We start from the raw sequence: 18,869 nt of genomic DNA on the forward strand, positions 1-18,869 counted from the left end.
GCTGTGAATATCTCCATCTACAATACCTACTACTGTGTCAATTCTTAAAGAAAAAACATCAGTATTACAGAAAGGAGAAACAAAACTGTATTTCAGTCTTTAGTACACAAAAAAGATTTATTAGGTAAAGTGACAAGACACTTGAAAGGTACAAAAGATAGGCAGAAAAACATTCTCATTTAAAACAGTACTTCGTGCAGGTGGCGACTCTTTAAAAAACTAAACTGAATGACTGCTGTATATGAAGTAAACACAAGCGAGATCAAGAATAAAAAGCACTGTAAATAAGCATTTAGAAAGTCTTCTAACTAAGTGGAATGTTTAGTTTTCACTCCTACATAGTCTGCAATTGTGGGAGATTGCATGTAGAGGTAGCATCTTAGCCTTTCATCCATAGAAGTCAAAGGTAACTTTGATCTGGTATCAAGTAGCCAATCCATTTGGAAGTTAGGCAGCTACCTACTGCAAACACAACATCTTGCCAGACACTTGAACTCTATTTCTATGTGCAAAGTGCATATAAAAAGTGAGGTATATTGATGAAGCTGCATAGTAACTTTATACAATGCCTGTTTTAGCCCTGCTCTTTGTCCTTTCTCTTACCTTCATGATCATCTGTTATTGCACAGTTCATTTAAAAATTAGAAAAATAGAATTAGTTTACATAAAACAATGTTTAAGCAAGTAAAGAATACTTATCAAGAGGAAAAAACTATAGTACTACAAAAATAGGTAAATAAAGGAAGATCAGTTGTGAAACCTCACATAAGCATGACAAGTCAATGATCTGTATTTTTAGAGCAGTCTGAGTTCAGACAGAAAGCAGACACATGAAACTAATTTCTAATGTAAGAGCTGTTTTTACAGCTCCTAATATAAAAACATTTTACTGCAGCAGACAAAACTGTCCAGGGGCCTGGCTGTGGCAGAACTGGCATCGATGATAACAAGAACAAAGTGTTCTTTTACACATCTCTTAAAAATAGTAGGAATGTTGTGACTACCATGGTAGTGAAATGGCTCACAACTGATATTCGGCACATCATACAGCTGATACTAGATCTCCAGATTGATGTACATATAAAGATTGTGGCAAGTAAGAATGTCAGTACAGTGTCTTTGATAGATAAAAAATATTTTTCAATTGCTCACATTGTATATTCAATACAAACCACGAAACAGACGAGTTAGTTTCACACTGATAAAATACTGAGAATTGGGGTTGCAAGTACGTGCAGAAAGAAAATAAAATCACAAAATTATTTGTGCAGCTAGTGACATGTTTCTACTTCTTGCTCATATATTAAATAGTTCTTGAGACTTTCAATATTGTCAGCTGCTACAGGATCTAAACACCTCCCAAGTAAATTATGCCTATCCCACATTTCTATAGTGACTTCAACAAGATCTTCCTGCTCTCTTTTTTCAAGAAAAGACTTTGTAAGCCTGATGATGTTGAGAGAGTGTTTCTTAATGAGCTTTTAAAAATCCCTGGTTTAAGTTAACCAGATGTTTGTGTAGTCCAGGATGTTTAAATCAGGAGATATTAAATGCACACAAAGTCTTTTCAGCTTTTCAAAGATTTTTTAAAAAGCTGAAAATGAAATGCTCTTTGTTCCAGACCCTTTGCTGGGACAGTCTAACTGAGGATTAATTTTTGTGTTAAGTTCTATCACATCTCTGACAAAATCATCATTTCCTATGAAGTCTCCAGCAATGATGTTAATACATTCCTTTTGTGGTCCTGGATACTGCTTCCTCACCCAGATTTTCAAGCATGGAAGACTCCGGAGTGTCATTGTCTTCAATGATCCAAATGGGTGTACAAGAATATATCTTAAATTTTCAGTAAGGTTAATCCCCGCAACAAAGAATGTTTCTGAAACAAAATAGTGAAAGGTGACACATTAAATACTCCTCTGAGGAGAGCAGAGACTGCTCAGCATTGCATTAACTCAAGGTCTAGTTCACTGGGAATCATTAACATGCTTAAGAATCTTTCCGTATTGTTTCATAGACCTAGAACTGTTTCAGGGGGCTGTCTTCCTTTATTGCTATTGAGTGCCATACTGCTTTTTCCTCATCCTTAGAGCTGTCTAAAGCAGTAAAAGCTAGCAAGTACTGGGCTCAGACAATAGTCTCTTATATGTGACAAGGGCATTGACAGCCAGCTGGCTGCCCTGCAACGAGGGGAAAGGGCTTGTGTTCTTTTCCACATGATCCCATAGATGAAAGAGCTGCTGCGATGGTATAGCTTACATACACTTGTGCACATGTTTACACAACCAGGAAATATGATGTGCAGTGTTGCACTCACCCATGGGTGGGCAAGAGCACTCAGCAACAGTAAGCATCTAGAGCATGCAGCACGCATAACAGTGTTATATCCCTCAATGCTACGAACTCCCAGTCAACTATTTCTATTTAGTTTGCATTACTGTACATGCCCCTCATTTCCTTCAAGTAGCCCCGTGTGGGTACCTGGACGGCCCATCCGCTTCATGAGTTCTAGAAACTGGATGAGAGCATGAGTGGTAGTTTTGTTTCCCCACCAGTATGGGATTGCAGGCCACAGCTCACAGTGCTTCAGCACTTCCAGATCTTCTTCATATGAGACTATAACCTGGTAGCCATGCTGCCACATGGTCCGCAGAGTCGGAACCACCTAAGGGAAGTTAAGTCTGGGTTGAAGTCAGCAGGAGCTGCGAGCCAACAACATCAGCACCCCTGAAGTTCAGATATCTAAGTGTGAAGTCACCTTGATAGCGAGGCACAGATTTGGTTCAAATAATGCTGCTAAATGTACATCCGGACAAGTTGTTGGATGGGTTACAAGCTGAGTATTTTTTTTTTTAAGTGCATCACCCATTCTGCAAGAGGAGCTAGGAGGACAAAGGCCTACAGCCATCTACAGAAAAACACACAATGAAACAGGAATGGTTAGGGCAGCACTGCTACGCTGATCCAAGTTTATCACCAAAGCCATTCATGAGAACTCAACTGTTCAGACTCAGTAAGTAAATACAAATCTTAGATGCTAATCTGACTTCTGTAAGGGGAAAAGCTTTGGAAATTGGGAAACCTCAGTCATTCTGAATTGAGGGAAGGAAAAACTCAGAAGAAAACCAGATTGTCTAATACAGGTCTGTTTAATTTAAATGTTTCAGTATGAAATTAAATTTTCCAGTTCCCAAAAGTTGTCATTGGACAGAGTTGATTGGACACCGATTTTATTTATTTATTTATTTATTTGCAAACCCAGTATTTTAACATACATCTTTGGGTTTTTGTTGTGTTGCTTGTGAAGTGGAAATGGTAGCTTCATGATGTTACAATTAACTTCTCACTTAAAATAAAAACCAAAGTGGAAACATTTTAATGCAAATCTTTGAAGAGAGCCAGAATGAACATAGAAATCCCTCTTGCTTCATCCATGAAAGAGAGTGTGAGCTCGAGTTAAATCAGAAAAATACCTCAAAATTAAGACATAAGCAACAAAATAAGCTACAAAATCTGTGATTGACAGAGGCCTATGCTTTACTGCAGCTGCCTTTCTAAAGCTCAAACCTCTTAAAAAAAAAAAAAGAACAAAGAAAAACACATCACCAGAAATGTAATATATGAGCACAGGTGCTTATTTTGCAAACAATGCAGAGATGAAACTGTAGACATCTGACAAATAATTCAGATCAAAGGCAATTACAATTTTAAACACAATATAATGTTGTCACACTGTGGCCTGTACCAGTACTACAGGTCTCTATTTACAGCTTCATAACTGCACTGACACTTACTTTCATTTGACTCAAGAGATGCAGTCTTGAAAGACAGTAGACATGAGATGATTTTAAAACAAGTGAGCAAGTATGAGGCTATGTGATGTTAAATCTGAATTGGTGATTCTGAAAAGGTCCACAGCCACCTAACCTGCAAAAGTGTCACCTACAGAAATGGCAGGATCCACTGTACTAGTCACACACCCTCTGGAAATGAAAAGCATTCCTGGAGGAGGGCAATACTCGGCTTCACCCATCTCCACTGCCCATCCTTCTTCCCTCTGGAAGCAACACAGAAACATTCTTTTTCATAGAAACATGGAATCACAGAACGGCCCAGGTTGGAAGGGATCTCAAGGATCATAAAGCTCCAACCGCCTCTCCACAGGCAGTACCACCAACCTCCCCATTTAATACTAGGCCAGGCTGCCCAGGGCTCCATCCAATCTGGCCTTGAACACTCCCAGGGACAGGGCGTCCACAACCTCTCTGGGCAGCCTGTTCCAGCACCTCACCACTCTCTCTGTAAAGAATTTCCCCCTGACATCCAACCTAAATCTTCTTTCCTTCAACTTAAAACCATTTCCCCTTGTCCTGCTGTTATCTACCCTGTCAAAGAGTTGACTCCCCTCCTGTTTATAGGCTCCCTTTAGGTACTGAAAGGCTGCAATGAGGTCACATCACAGCCTTCTCTTCTCCAGGCTGAACAAGCCCCCAGCTCCCTGAGCCTGTCTTTGTAGGGGCGGTGCTCCAGCCCTCTAATCATCTTTGTGGCTCTCCTCTGGACTGTCTCCAACAGCTCTCTGTCTTTCTTGTACTAGAGGCTTCAGGCCTGGATGCAGTACTCCAGATGGGGCTTCACGAGGGCAGAGTAGAGAGGGACAATCACCTTCCTGTCCCTGCTTGCCACCCCTCTTCTGATGGAGCCCAGGATACCATTTGCTTTTTGTTGCTTTTTTTTCTTTTTTCTTTTTTTTTTTTTTCCCATTTGCTTTTCTTCTTCAGTCACATGACCTCAGAGTATCACCTTCCTTCAACAAACTACCAGCAACAACTTGTCCCTCTTGCAATTAATCACTTCTTTTTGTTTTGAAAATGGCCATGCATCTGAAAAAAATTTGGTCATCCTCTCCAGTCTTGCTCTGCTCAGCCACGACTTACACGCTCAAGATATATGAGGAAACAATAAAATGTTTTCACTTAGGTCCTCTGTTATTCAGCTGAGGCCTGAATTATCAGAAACCCCTAATTTTGCTGAGAATTGTTCTATTTTAACTCTGCTGTACAAAATGCTTTGAAATGGTAATACTCAGCCCTTACTGATCCACCAGCTTCAAAGGATTAATTCAAATCGCAAACAGGGTCATCATTATCCTGCACCCTCACATCTCCAGAGAAAACCCTCTGTGCCTGTGCATCTTTGAAATGTTAATTGTTTAACTGCTAAAAGCTCCCACACCCTGTCAAGAGAGAAAGCTAAAAATCTCGGCTTCCAAAACGTAGCAGTCAAATAATTTCCAATTATTAAAATTAAAGCTTTTCTAGAGGTTTGGGTGACTGAAAGCTTATTAGGCTGTCTGGAAGGTCAGCTCCAGCTAAAGTGGAGGAAGGAAAGCCAAGGCCACTATTGTGGCCCCTCTCTGACAGCAGCTGCTGGTGTCACCACATTCCCAAGTGGACTGGTGATGCACAGAAACCTCTGCACCAACTTGTATCCTGTTGGCAGCTGTAGCAGAGAGCTCCTGATTCAGACTGATCTACCTTCTCCCTCCTCACCCGGCACCTCTGGCAGAAAACTCATGAAGCTCAATAAAGGCAAATGCAGTGTCCTGAGCCTGGATGGAGTAATCCCACACACCAGGACAGATTGTGGACCCATGTGCGAGTCCACTGTGTCCAGCTGGAGCTTTCCCAGTATAAAAAAGACTCAGATGTGCTGAAGTGAAACCAGCAGCATGCAACCAAGGTGAGCAGGGGCTGGAAATTCAAATACAGGCTAAGAGCTGAATCTGTTCAGCCTGAAGATGGACAGATCTTACTACTGTCTGCAAATACCTGATGCGTGGCTGTAGAGAAAGAAAGAAGCAGCCAATCCTCAGAAATGCATGCCAAAAGGATGAAAGTCAACAGTCACAAGGTGCCACAGGAAAAATTCTGATTAAATATATGGAAAACAGGTTTACTGTGAGAGTGGTCGAACACTGGATCAAGCTGCCTAGAAAGGCTGTGGAATCTCTACCTTCAGAGCTATCTAAGAATGGACAGGATATGGCCCAACACGGCTTTGAAGTAGGTCTGGTCTGCCTGCTGGGGTTGAATTCCAGAGTTCACTTCCAACCTAAGTTATATTATTCCGATGCTATAAGTATCACCAAATAACTTATAATCATTGCTGTGAAAAGGAAGAAAAGGCATTCTTCTGAATTCTGTCAATAGAAGAAGGTAGTCATCTCCATCTAAAACTGAAAGCCCTTGCCATAGTCTGGCAACACTTATCACAAAAATCTGGCAGAGTAGCAGACAGCAGCTGTATCCCTTTATGGTCCCACAAATCTACACATATATGACAGTCAAATTTAATTCCCTCCTCCATACTATGCTTTATCTCCTCAAATTTATTAGGTAAAGACCTATCCCTGATGCAGTAAATGCTACTTTTCCTAGGAGAAAAATACAAGAAAAGCATAAAATAAAACACTGAACCAAGCACTTCACTGTGCCTTAGTTTTAACTGGGATGGAATTGTTTTCTTCAGAGTGTCTGGTATGATGCTATGATTTTGATTCTAGAAGAAAAACAATGTTGATAACACACCAACGTTGATAGTTGCTGCCAAGCAGTGTTGCACAGAGCCAAGGCCATTCTCATAAAAAGGCTCAAGGAGCTTGGAGGAGACAGAATTAGGACAGCTGACTTGAATTGGCCAAAAGGATATTCCATACCATATGACATCATGTGGAAGGAGTTTTGAAGGGGTGGGAGGGCATCTCTCCCTCTTTTGCTGCTAGGGGAGCCAGCTGGGTGCTGGTCAGGTTGTGTGGCGCATATACATTCATTTATAGATAGATAGATATAGGTATTCATAACTATTATCTTTTCTCTTTTCTCTATCTTAGTAAATAGCTTTAACTCAACCCATGAGTTCTATTTTTTTCCAGATTCTCTCCCCCATCCCACTGGGAAAGGGGGAGTGAACAGATGACTGTGTAGTGCTCAGCCACCTGCAGGGTTAAAAACCACAACACGCTGTAATACATCGTCCTTTAAAAGAAACAGAGAAAGATCTCATACTTACATTTCTTGGACACAGTTTACACTGGAAAATCTGTTTTATACAAGTAATAAGATGACAGTGAAGTTTCTCAGTTAATCCATCAAAATTTCTGCAGGCCAAGATAACAACTTCCTGAGGATGAGTTTCCAACCACTTTAACACCTCCCACAGAATATCCTATAAGAGAGAGTCAGGGCAAGTTAGAAAATCATGCCATGCAGAGAAAAGGAAGTAAAACTTTTCCATTAATGAAACCATTAATGGCAGGATAGAACCACAACCACTGTAATGAAAAATCAATGTAGGTTTTCAGAGTATGGACATCTTGTAGCCCACAAGGTGCTTCAGAGAGAAAAGCCAGAAAAACCTACTTTCTGCAGGTTTGTGCTGATTTACTCCGGCTGTAGGCCTAGCACACTACATTTAATAGCTTTGTATTTTGGTAATACCCATCAATCTCCTTAAAGGCAGATCATCAGTAAACCCATCTTCCCAATCTTCTTCAAGGACAAACACAATGTTGGTGGCTCTTGATACCTTCTTTTTAGTAACTTCTGTCTGTACTGGGGAAATATGACTGCCCTGGATAGCATCCTTGGACTACACAAGATAAACCCCAGAAACATAAAGCACTTGGTAGAACATAGGTGGTAGAGAGCAAGGCACAGCAGTTCCAGTTTGAGGGTAAGAAACTGATCAACACTGAAACCTTAATTGCAGCTGCTGAAACCAGCTCAGTAACCAGCCCTGCCAACTTTCTCTAGTTCAAAGTCCTCTCATTAGGAAAACAAATAACCTATTCAGAAAACCTTGGGGAAGCATTTTCAGATTAGGATGGCCCTTACATAAAATAAGCAGCACCATGTTTTATATAGCCATGTATATAGAATGTATAGCCATTCCAAAGGCAAGGGCAATACCTGTACAATAACTGTTGTGTATACCATATGCACGAAATACAGATTCATAGATGGATCGCTAGCCTTGTGGGCAATCCTAAAATCCAAATATCTAACTCCAGCCTCAAGTTGCTCCGTCACAGTTAGCACCTGGAGAGTTAAACAGAAGACAAAGGTCCTGAGAGTTTGAAAGAGGTTTGTTCCTTCACATTAGATAACTGGAAAAGGTATACCAAATTAGCCCTACCATTTCCACATCTTTCTTCTTTAAAATGGCACTGTAAGGTACCAAGTCATAGCTTCAAATTATTTTACTATCTAACAAGAGGATCCTGATTTCCCCGTGGAATATACTCCAGATATAGGCTAGATTAGTTTCAGACTTCAGCATTTGTTGTCTTCTCAAAGTTAAAAGATCCATTAACCTGCGCATAAATACCCAATCTCTGTTCACAAGGCTATTTGTATGAACAAATCTTGCAGGATCAGCACCTCAGAAACTCTGTATTTATTTTATTAGATCAAAGACTTTACCATAGTTGTCTCTATGGACCTCACTCATCCCCAATGGAAGGAAAAACAAAAATAGAAAAAAGTACTGGCTATTGTTCTCTTTTTAGGATAAAGTCTCTTTAAAAGTTTGAATTAACTCGCAGAAGTCCTACAAACAGGCCTTCTGTCTTGGATTTCTCTCCATCTGGCTTTGAGAGCTACACGGGACAGGTTACAGAGCTGAGTCTGGGGCAAGATGTCCCAAAAGACACATCTCTTATATTTATCACAGTCCTCTTTCACTAAGAGAGAATAATCAAATGAATTTAATACATTGACATCCTACTTTGTCTCAGTTCGACCTGCTTGTATGGACAACGCTATTAGGTTTCAGAAAAAAAAAAAATAGACTGTACTAATTTAAGTCAGATAGGATTCAATTAAAGCAAAACCAGTGCAAGGTGTTGTGCAAAATAACCACTCTTCTTAGTGCTGGGACAGAAATTAAGATTTCTGGCAGGATGTTCACCCTGCCTAGCTCTAGCCATCCACCTTTATGCTCATGGAGGGGAGTTCAATCTGAGCTGCAGATGCCCTCAGGTGCTGAAGGATCATAGGAGCTGCCAGTGTCATCCTCCACACTGCTTGGTTTCCTCCAGGCTGGAGAAGCCAAAGGAGTGATCCATGCCCAAGACTGGCTTCCACATGGGGTGCAGAAAATGTATGGCTGTAGGTCATATGTAACCTTTGTGACCAGAAAGTGCACCAGATTGATTAGTTGCTGTGAACTGCCTTTTGGACAAATTTCTTTCTTTCTACCAACTGACTGGGAAAACTAGAAAGATTAATCCCCTTAATTAGTCACTTGGATTTGGACACTAAATCAGACAGCACAACTATTGCCTCCAAGTGCAAAAAGAGGATGTTTTGGCGACTCAGCACAGCTATCTCACACCTGACATCCAGGCTGAGAGCTGACGTCAGCCATTTCATAGGAAATATATGGGTCTCCAGGCTGACACACATAACAGTCAGGGCTGGGGCTTGGCATAGGGCCATCCAGGAACGCCATCCAGCAGCAAGATAACTCGATCACTGCTCCAGATACCAAGGGACAGAATCACCTTCCTGCAGAGACAACCTGGCACTAAACAGGACAGGCCTGCAGCCAGGTCTTCCCCATCTGCCAGGCCACCTCCCACTCAGCAAGCTGGGCTCCGACCAGATAATGACTGTAATGATGCATGGAGCTTGTTTATCTCCATCAAGAACATCTTGTCCACCAGCAACTGGCAGGTGAGGAGGATCTGAACTCATCATTGGCATGAGCTCCAAAGTTAAAAAAAATGGTTCAAGAAAAGACCCTGCGATAAGTGAAGAAGCCTAAGGATAATTATTGCCACTTCTCAATTATTCAGTTTTAAGTCACTACTAATGAACTACTCCTTCAAAAAGAACGAAAGTGAAAAGATTTCTGGTGTCTCTTTGATGACATGAAAGTCCGTTCTTTAGAAAAATCTTCAAAAGCACTAACTTAAACTACAATCCCCAATTTCATCTTTAACATACATTTGTGAGGAACAGCGGGAGATAACTGCTAGCTTAAAATTCAGTTGTTTTATAAAAATGAACTAAACCTTAAGTGAAGTGTCACTTCATTCTCTTAATCTTTAAAGTCCCCTTAAATGACATTTTTGCCTTTGCAGGTCACTGAAATATTTACACAATAAAGCAGTACAAAACAGGCACCTCACACAACAGTGACAATAAAAAGGACATTGCTTTCTGAATTAAGTGCAAGAAAAGAAAAACCTTTCAACTAACTTATTTTGATTAGGGTAATATCAAATGTTAATAATAACAATAAGAAAACTGTAAGGAAGACGAATTTCTAGTAGTCAATTTTAAGCAACGTCTTTGTGAATCCTTCCTGTCCAAGCTGAACGACTTTTCCTTACAAATGAAGATCTGGTACACACAGCACTGGTACTTCATGACAGCTGCTGGCTGTTCTCTCATTGCTTTATGGGAGAACATGACCATACTTTGCACTTCAGCACAGAACATTTAAATATGTTCAGGCTTGAGAACATCAGACATTTACCTGTGTTATGGACCACTTCATAATAATGGGGCGTACAATGCAGGGCATACATTTATTTAAAAACTTCACCAACTTGGATTCATTGCCACTAACAGCAGAGTTCTTATCCAAGCAGTAGGTCATAGTGTCATGGCTCCCTACAGAATACAAAAATAAACATAAAATACACGTCATTTCTTAATTACTCAAGCACCACAGTGCACGATTGCATTTCACACACACACCTGACTTGTCTCTTCATTTACAAAACAAACATATGTTGCCTGACAGCTTATGCAGTTATGACAGAAAGGTAGGCTCCTACAGAGCTCAGTCACCTGCATTATTAATGTGAAATCCACATAAAAGGATGGCACTGCAACTTTTCAGTATTTTTCATTAAAGCAGTTCCCACTTAAATTCCATATCATTGTTGATATTTGCTTTATACTGCATTAAAACAGTTCATTTCAATGAGTGCCTTCCACCAAAACAAGTATCTTGTTGTGAAAACTCTCTTTTTTGGGGAAATAAACAGCTGACAGAATCACAGAATCACCAAGGTTGGAAAAGACCTTCAAGATTATCCAGTCCAACCATCCACCTATCATCAACAGTACTCACTAAACCATGTCCCTCAACACAAAATCCAAATATTTCTTGAATACAGAAGAGTACAGAACAGAATATAGACAGAAGGAATGTACCAAGATCATAAGTCCAGCTGCCTGATCAACATGCCTCTTGAACACTGACAGCCATGGGGCATCAATTACCTCTCTAGAAAGCCTATTCCAGTGTTTGACCACCCTCACAGCAAATAAATGCCTCCTAATGCCCAGCCTGACTCTGAAGCCTTAAATCTGATACATCTTGTCATAAAGGTTCATTTACATATGATACAACTTACAACGCCTTCAGGACAGGCAGTCAGTGATCTTGCTAGCTTTTTCTGTGCTATTATTTCTTCTCATTTCCTAAAGCATCAATAAGAACAGCTAAAAACTTGATGACCTGATTTGCTGGGATCTTTACAGGATATCTGCAAGGAATTTGCAAATCATTTTGGTTTTTTTTAAATCCTATGTCAAACAAAGCAATCACTGATGCTAGAAACCAGCTTCTTAAAAGGTCAGTCTAAACTGGTGCCAGTGGCAATACTTCTAGTTGCCAAAGCGAAAGGACAAGATCATATCTGAAATAAAGAAAATTCTTTGAAACATTCAATAATAGAACAAGACAATAAACTATTGTTCCTTTTGAAATCTAGTTTATGTCTATATTTTCCTGCTTTAAATGACCCAACCAAGGTTATCACAGATGGAACGTTGGCAGTGAGGACATTCAAACAAAAGAGTTTGTCTTAAAAGATGTATGAATCAAACCATTAAATATCCATGGACCAAATCCAAGTCTAAGAGAAGTGAACATGATTCCATCAATGGGCGTTGCATCTGCTGATGTCATTACCATGGATAATAACTTTTCATTTAGGTGTCTTCATGTGACATCACCAAGTTAAAATGAAGAAGGGTATATCCACAATACAGCAAATTTGATTCAAAGATAGCGAACTAGCACAAAACCAGGCAGCTTCAAAGCTCTAAACAACTCCTGTCCTGAACCTGGTTCAACAGAGTGCCAACTGCTAAGAGTTGCCTCTGTCTCCTTGTCATGCATTCAGAAATCACATTCTCAAGTTTCTTGCATGCTTTGTTACCTTCTCTATCTGAGTTGAGCCCAGTCATCTCATAACCCTTAGGTTATGACACATTTATCATGCCCTAATGACCGGAGGGCAAGGCTGGCTTCTGTGGGAAGATGAGTAAGCTTCTGTTTCCGAATTGGGTTTCCTTCAGACATTGCTCCCTCTGAAAACCTGCTAGAGCTGTCTTGACCTGGTTGGTCTTGTTTTGTTCTATTCTGATCTGAGCTAGACCAGTTTAGTAGGTCAGCTGGAGAAGAAGCTTTCTTTCAAGCTACATGACCTGCAGTGCACAGTAAAATCATCAAGTGTTTGTTGAAATTGACTTGTCTTAGAATTAAAGAATATCCCACAGGGATCACAACTCCAACTCCTAGCTGCACATAGGACCAGCCAAAATTCAAACCCTATGTCTCACAGTGTTGTCTAAATGCTTCTTGAACTCTTGGTAGCTTGGGGCCATGATCAAACTGCCTTGCAGAGCCTGTTCCAATGCCCAACTACCCTCTCAGTGAAGAAACTTCTCCTAATATCCAGCTCGATACTCTCTGACATAGCTCCATATAGTTCTTCAATCATTCTTCCTGCCTGTTCACTGTGAAAACAACAAACATTCACGAGAATACCAAGATCATTGTTAGGAGTAGAGTCAAGAAGTCAAAAGCACATATCAACAAGTTCTCAGCATTCTAGCAAGAAACACCACTATGAAAGCCCTTTAGAAGTAACATGGTTCCTTTCATATCAAGGAACACTGATTTTTTAATGATTTTTGCAAGAGGATTACTTATCTTCTATCATAAGATAGATACTTATTTTCTTATCTTGTTGCTCTACCTCCTGGTAATCTCCTATCATGGAGTGACAGCTTCAGTAGACAAAGAAAGAGCAACTGATATAATCTACCTGGACTTCTACAGGACCTTTGATAGGGTTTCACATAACATTTTTTGTTTCTGAAGTGGAAAGATAAGAATTTGAAGGGTAGACTATTCAGTAGAGAATGAATTGTTTGAATGGTCATGGTCAGAGGGCTGCAGTCAAAGACTCTGTCCAGGTGGATGTCAGTAATAAGCAACGTCCCCCAGGGGTCTGCACTGGGACTGATGCTCTTCAAGATATATATCAACAATCAGGAGAGTGGGATCAAGCACACCCTCACCAAGTTTGCTGACATCAACTTGAGTGGTACAGTTAATAGAAAAAAAGAGATGCCACCCAGAGAGACCTGGACAGTCTTGAAAAATAGGCCCACAAGAACCTATTGAGATTCAAGAAGGCCAAGCACTGCACTTAGGTTAGTGCAATCCCAAGTACAAGTACAGACTGGGAGAAGAACAGAAGAACTGGACAGCAGCCCCTTGGAGAACAACTTAAGGGTCCTGGTGGACAAACAGCTGCACATGAGACAGTAATGTGTGCTTGTAGCTCAGAAGGGCAACTGTATTTGGGGCTGCATCAGAAGAGTGATGGCCAGCAGGGAAAGGGAAAAGATTGCCCCCCTCTACTCTGCCTTTTTTGGCCCCATCTGCAGCTCTGTGTCCAGGCTTGTGGCCCCCAGCTCAAGAAAAACATAAATATGTTGGAGTGGGTCAAGAGAAGGGCCACAAAGATGACCAGAGGGCTGGTTCACCTCTCCTATGAAGACAGGCTGAGGCAGCAGGTCTTGTTCAACCTGGAGAAGAAAAAGCTCCCAGGAGACCTCACTGTGGCCTTCTAGCACTTCAAGGGAGCTTACGACAAATAGAAAGACTGACTTTTTACATAGGCAGATAATGATAGGACAAGAGGGAATGGCTTTAAACTAGAAGAGGGAAAAAATTTATTAGATACTAGGAAGAAATTTTTCACTCAGAAGGAAGTGAGGTGATGGCACAGCTGCCCAAAGAAGCTGTGGTGTCCCATCCCTGGAAGCACTCAAGGCCAGGTTGGATGGGGCCCTGGGCAGCCTGAGCTGGAGTGGCGCAGCCCTGCCTGCAGCAAAGCACTCAAGAGCTAACAGTCCTCCAACGAACAGTCTTCCCTCAAGCCAGTGAAAGCAGGTTCTCCCAAAATTTCTTCAGACAGAATGAGGAAAAAAAATCTGCTCAAGACAGCAGAGCAATGACCAAAAAATAATAATAATTTTTTAAAAAGCTAATAATAAGCAAGTCTGATTGTAGCGCCAATGAAGATACCAGCTGTAATGCAACTATATTTACCCATAATTGGATACATCTAGTTTTCAGAAACAGGGACCAGCAGCTATGCAGTAAAGTTCTTATCTACATTAATAAAAACAAATACATTAATTCCAAGTCCCCATCCTCCTCCCTTCTTCTTTTTTTTTCTCCTATAACTTCCCAGCCTCTTTCAAATAGTGCAAAGAAACAAATAATAAGGTGAAATGTTGTCTCCTTTTGGAGTCATTTTAATTAGAAAAAAAGTGTTAATAACACATTAGAAAATTCCACCGTAGCCAAAATAAACAAATGCTCAGATTATTAACGCTAATCTGACATGATGATGCATACGCACCTTGCACATCTTGATGCTACAGAAGTCCCATTTTCTCCCCTTAAGATCTCCTCCCTCCCCCCTAAGAAAACCTCCAAAATACTCCCCCTGGCCCTTCTGCCTGCCACAGACCTCAATGAAAAAAAACGGCCTTCATGAAATAAAACAAGCAGGATGTTCCAGTGCTTAAATGACATGCTAACAAAACAGCAGAGAACAAAAGTTAATCTTTACCTGGAAGAGATAAGTTGAAGAGGGGAATATCCCAGAGCGTTTCTGGTAATTTTGACATCCACTGAGCATTTTCATGGCACATGTGAATGGAGGTCTGCAAAGGGCCTTCCATTAGTACTGTCCTAAGACTTCATAGACTGTCCTGTGAGGGGAAAAAAAAAAAAAGAAAGAAAAAAATGAATAAGAGTCGTTAAATCATTTCACAATCCCATTGGACCTGTGCAGAATGCATTTATTCCTATAAATAGGAAATAACAGCTATAAAATGACAAGCTTTCTCTCAAAAAGGTCATGAGCTTTGCAATCACAGAACTCACTGCTTTAGACAACACTCTCCCGATGTGACACCAAAGGTACGTTCTGGCTTCAAGCTGGCAAACAAATCAACTGGAAGAAGAGTGCAGCCAAAGCAAACAAGGCTCTGATGGTGGAAAAACGATTATCTACAAAGGCTACTACAACATCATGAAGGGCAGCCCATTTCCAGTGGGAAAAAATGCCTACTTCCTGAATCCTTGACAGAAGCGGGAGAGGGACTGAGTCTGCTGCCCACAGGACCCTGGAGATCACAAAGCACCATACCAGCTGCCAGATCAATGCCTTTGTGACAAGTCCTCATTTCTTCTATTGGACAATGGATTTTCACATCAAGATGACTCTTGGGATCAAAAGGGAAAACTTCCATCTTCTTATTCCCTGTTTTGAGAAGATCTCTTGACATCTGCTCTTATCATCCCTATGGAGCCCATGATTATGAGAACTTCAGCTGGTCAGACTTTCCAGAAAGCTACTCTGGAACTGCTCTTCTTGAACATGGATCTCTCCAAGATCTTCTGCAAAGTTTGCAATGGTCAGGAGTGCCAGCAGATGAACTCCAGCTGAGAAATCATACTAACCCTCACTTGAGTGCACTAATCTGCTTATTTTTCACTTTGTGCTCTCCTGAACAGTGCAAAACATGAAGACAAGCTCCCTATGTCATTTTTTCTTTTCTTTGTAGGATGTTGCCTAAAGTTCAGGCGATGTTTGTAAAGATAAAAGCCTTCCTTTGTTTCACTCATTTCAAGGGTCTTTCTTACCCAGCTAGGTAGTGGAACACTTTTTTGATCACGGCACAGTGACTACCTGTGATAATATCCCACCTTCTTTTTTCCTTCTTTCTTAAAAAGTTGGCACTGTGAACATTTCCATCTTTTCTGCTGCAGATGCAGCAGTCAGATAAATACCGTGCAGCTTTTGTGCTGTGCCAGCCTTCCTGACTTATCTTTGTTCCTTCTTGCCACATCTCTGCATATTCATTCCTGAGATTGCTTCTCCCCAGCATATTCTTCATCTTGTCTGGGGAGATGGTTGGTTCTTCAGGATTTACAAGTGAGCGATGCTATTTATATGAAGAACCCATGGTTTCCTTAAACATTGTGCAAGAAATTTTTTTGGCAGCCACGTGAGGTCATCTGGAAGGTAATGTTAGCAATTACTTCACTAAGTTCCATGTACACATCACCTATAACAGATACAATCTGCTTTTACATCCGATGATGCATGTAGCATCGCTCACCCAGCCAGCCCAGCTGCACAGTTGATGCGGCTTTGGATCAATCCAACCGAGTTCCTGCAGCCCAGCTGAGATGCTGACAATATCACGGCGATGGAGGGAAAAGCCCAGTGACATTGCCCTAGTGTCCCACATGTGATCTGGGATTTTCCCCTTTGGTTCATCCAGACTTTGTTTTCCACTAACCTTTCAATGAGCCAAACTTAAAAGAGGCTAGAAACCAGCGCTTATCAACACTTTTCAGCAGGGGTTTTCTGCCATGTTCGTTCCCTATGGAGGCTGACCATGGTCCTCCAGCTGGCACAAGCTGCTGCTGTTACCCTGACCATGGTGGGACAACAAGAGCACCCTCTTGGGCATAGGGAAGCCAGTGGGGAGCAGAAATAGCAAGATCGAGCTGATCAAAAGAGATCTAACCAGGTTTTGGCTGTGCTCCTGCAGAACACAAGCCTGAGATGCTCATATCACTACTTCCTAACTCAGCTGCCACCTCACGGTTAGGATGCAGCATGACCTTTAAGGCAAAACCAAGGCTCGCCTGGAAGAATGAAATTGTAACTGCTAGCTACCGCTTTTCATAAGTAAATCTCAAACTCCGCAAAGGAGAGCAGTGCCTTTATTCCCACCTCCCTGCCCAAGAACCTGACGACAAAGCCATCCTCTGCACGCTGTTGCCACGACGAACCACCCTCAATGCCCACGAGCTCCCGCCCGCTTTCTAACCTAATCGTGCTACGCAGCTTAATTACAACGCGAGGATTCTGCCGGGACGCAGACAACAAACAAGCAGTAAGGCTGAAATACGCCAAGAGCTTCGGGTGGCATCGCCCCGGGATGCCCCCAGCACGGCAGAGGGGCCGGGTGTGCCAGGGACCCGACGGCCAAACGCTGCAAAAAGCCGTCAGGAAAATGAGATTGGCGAACGTCGGACGACATAATTAAAGCATTGGCTGCAGCCTAACCGGGAGCAAACCAACGCCACGGTAATTACACGAGAGATTTTCATGTGAATTACACTGATTGCAACGACGAGGACTGAATTGCCAGGTGGAAAGGAGGAAAACAAAACCAAAAAACACCGCACGGCGTTACAGCACCCTCTGCTTGCACCCTGCCATCTCACCGCGGGCAGACAGACTCCCCCTCCCTCTCCACTCCCGCCTTACCCACCCGGAGCAGCCGCCTCGCCTCCATCCCATCCCAGCTCCTCGGGGCACCCGCGCAGGAGCCAAAGGGGAAGAGGCCCGACCCCGCCCTCTCCCGGCTCCGGGCAGCCGGTTTGGGAAGGTGCCGGGGCGGGAGGAGTCAGCCCGAGCGCCGGTGGGACGCTCAGCGGGCTGAGAGCGTACTGCTGCAGGAGGGAAGGAGCGCCTGGGGACAGCCTTCAGCCGTCTTGCAGCTGCACTGGAAATCTACCAGCTCCAAAATAGCTCGAACGTGTACGTTAACTGCCTGCTTTGTCCAACAGGCAAAAGAACGAATAAAGAGAACAAACTCTTTTTCTACCGTAGGACAGATTTCCTAATGGGTCACCAGCAGCAGAACGGGGATCAGGGCCCATGTTCTAGGGTTGTATGATGGCCAGTGCAAAGGAAAATTCAGACTGCTGCTGTGCTGGGCCTCTAAATGCAAGGGTATCTTTTCCAGGTGTTTCTTTTCCACCATCTTATTTTGGTGGAGCAAGCCTTGCAGTGGCAACAGCAGCCAGACTAGATAACGTTTCAGATGAGCAAGGCAAATCCTTCGTGAGTCCCAGGGCAGCACGGCTGCTGAGGATTCACAGCAGTGTCACAGCTCACACTGTTGCCCATTGATAAGTCTCTTCTGCAGATACAGAATAGACCTGTGACTGGTCGTAAAGCTAAGCACAAAAAGAACACCAAGAGGGATGAAATAGAGCAAAAGAGAGAGTAATAAAGATGCTGTTTAAAGGCTGGGAGGATTTGCCTCAGTATGATAGAAAGTGGCTGAGAACAGTTAGAGGACAACTATTGTCATGCTCTTCGTTAAAATAAATGGGAATGTATTTCAAATAGGAAAAGTTAAGAGGAAAAAAAAAAACAAACCTCAATCCTTAATTTACTTAGAAATTTATGACTGTGAAGGTATGACAAGAGAGTAACCAGATAGCCTCTAGATGCTATCATGATGGAAAAATGTAAAGCACTTGTGAAGCAAACTTGGGTGAAGTTGTCAGGATTATCTGGGAAAATATGGCTATGGAGAGGGAAATTTAAAAGCTGTTTTTGTGTTGATTTGATGCAAACAACCGAAAACAAAGAAAGAACCACGGAACTGAAATCCCAAAACATTTTATTTTGCAAGAATAAAAACAAGACTTCAAGTTGTAATGAT

The 18,869-nt window shown here is 41.9% G+C and overlaps 1 protein-coding gene across 3 annotated transcripts; it reads right to left on the reverse strand.

The window, feature by feature from the left end:
* Positions 1–90: 90 nt before the first annotated feature.
* Positions 91–18,078, reverse strand: PLCXD1 (phosphatidylinositol specific phospholipase C X domain containing 1). Of its 3 annotated transcripts, XM_031596166.2 has the most exons (7): positions 17,685–17,961; positions 14,960–15,101; positions 10,546–10,682; positions 7,971–8,099; positions 7,072–7,227; positions 2,482–2,665; positions 91–1,879 (listed from the first exon to the last, which is right to left on the reverse strand). In XM_031596166.2, the coding sequence occupies exons 2-7, from the start codon at positions 15,069–15,071 to the stop codon at positions 1,587–1,589; spliced, it is 1,011 nt and encodes a 336-aa protein (XP_031452026.2). In that variant the 5' UTR covers positions 15,072–15,101; positions 17,685–17,961; the 3' UTR covers positions 91–1,586. The 3 variants fall into 3 exon arrangements, with proteins under 3 accessions (XP_031452026.2, XP_089982579.1, XP_089982571.1); XM_090126453.1 differs by lacking the exon at positions 7,971–8,099 and having other exon boundaries at positions 17,685–18,078; XM_090126445.1 differs by lacking the exons at positions 14,960–15,101; positions 17,685–17,961 and adding an exon at positions 8,994–9,186 and having other exon boundaries at positions 10,546–10,645.
* Positions 18,079–18,869: the final 791 nt, after the last annotated feature.

Source organism: Phasianus colchicus, chromosome 1 (assembly GCF_987193195.1).
Source record: "Phasianus colchicus chromosome 1, bPhaCol1.hap1.1, whole genome shotgun sequence".
In the NCBI taxonomy this organism is placed as follows: Eukaryota; Metazoa; Chordata; class Aves; order Galliformes; family Phasianidae; genus Phasianus; species Phasianus colchicus.

What these genes read in the sequence shown, in the direction of transcription:
- PLCXD1 (XM_031596166.2), bottom strand. Translation starts at nt 15,071, where the DNA reads ATGGAAGGCCCTTTGCAGACCTCCATTCACATGTGCCATGAAAATGCT. An exon ending in ACACAACAGTTATTGTACAG is followed by an intron (nt 7,228 to 7,970) that starts GTATTGCCCTTG and finishes TCTCTCTTATAG; the next exon opens with GATATTCTGTGGGAGGTGTT. An exon ending in GTAAACTGTGTCCAAGAAAT is followed by an intron (nt 2,666 to 7,071) that starts GTAAGTATGAGA and finishes AACTTCCCTTAG; the next exon opens with GTGGTTCCGACTCTGCGGAC.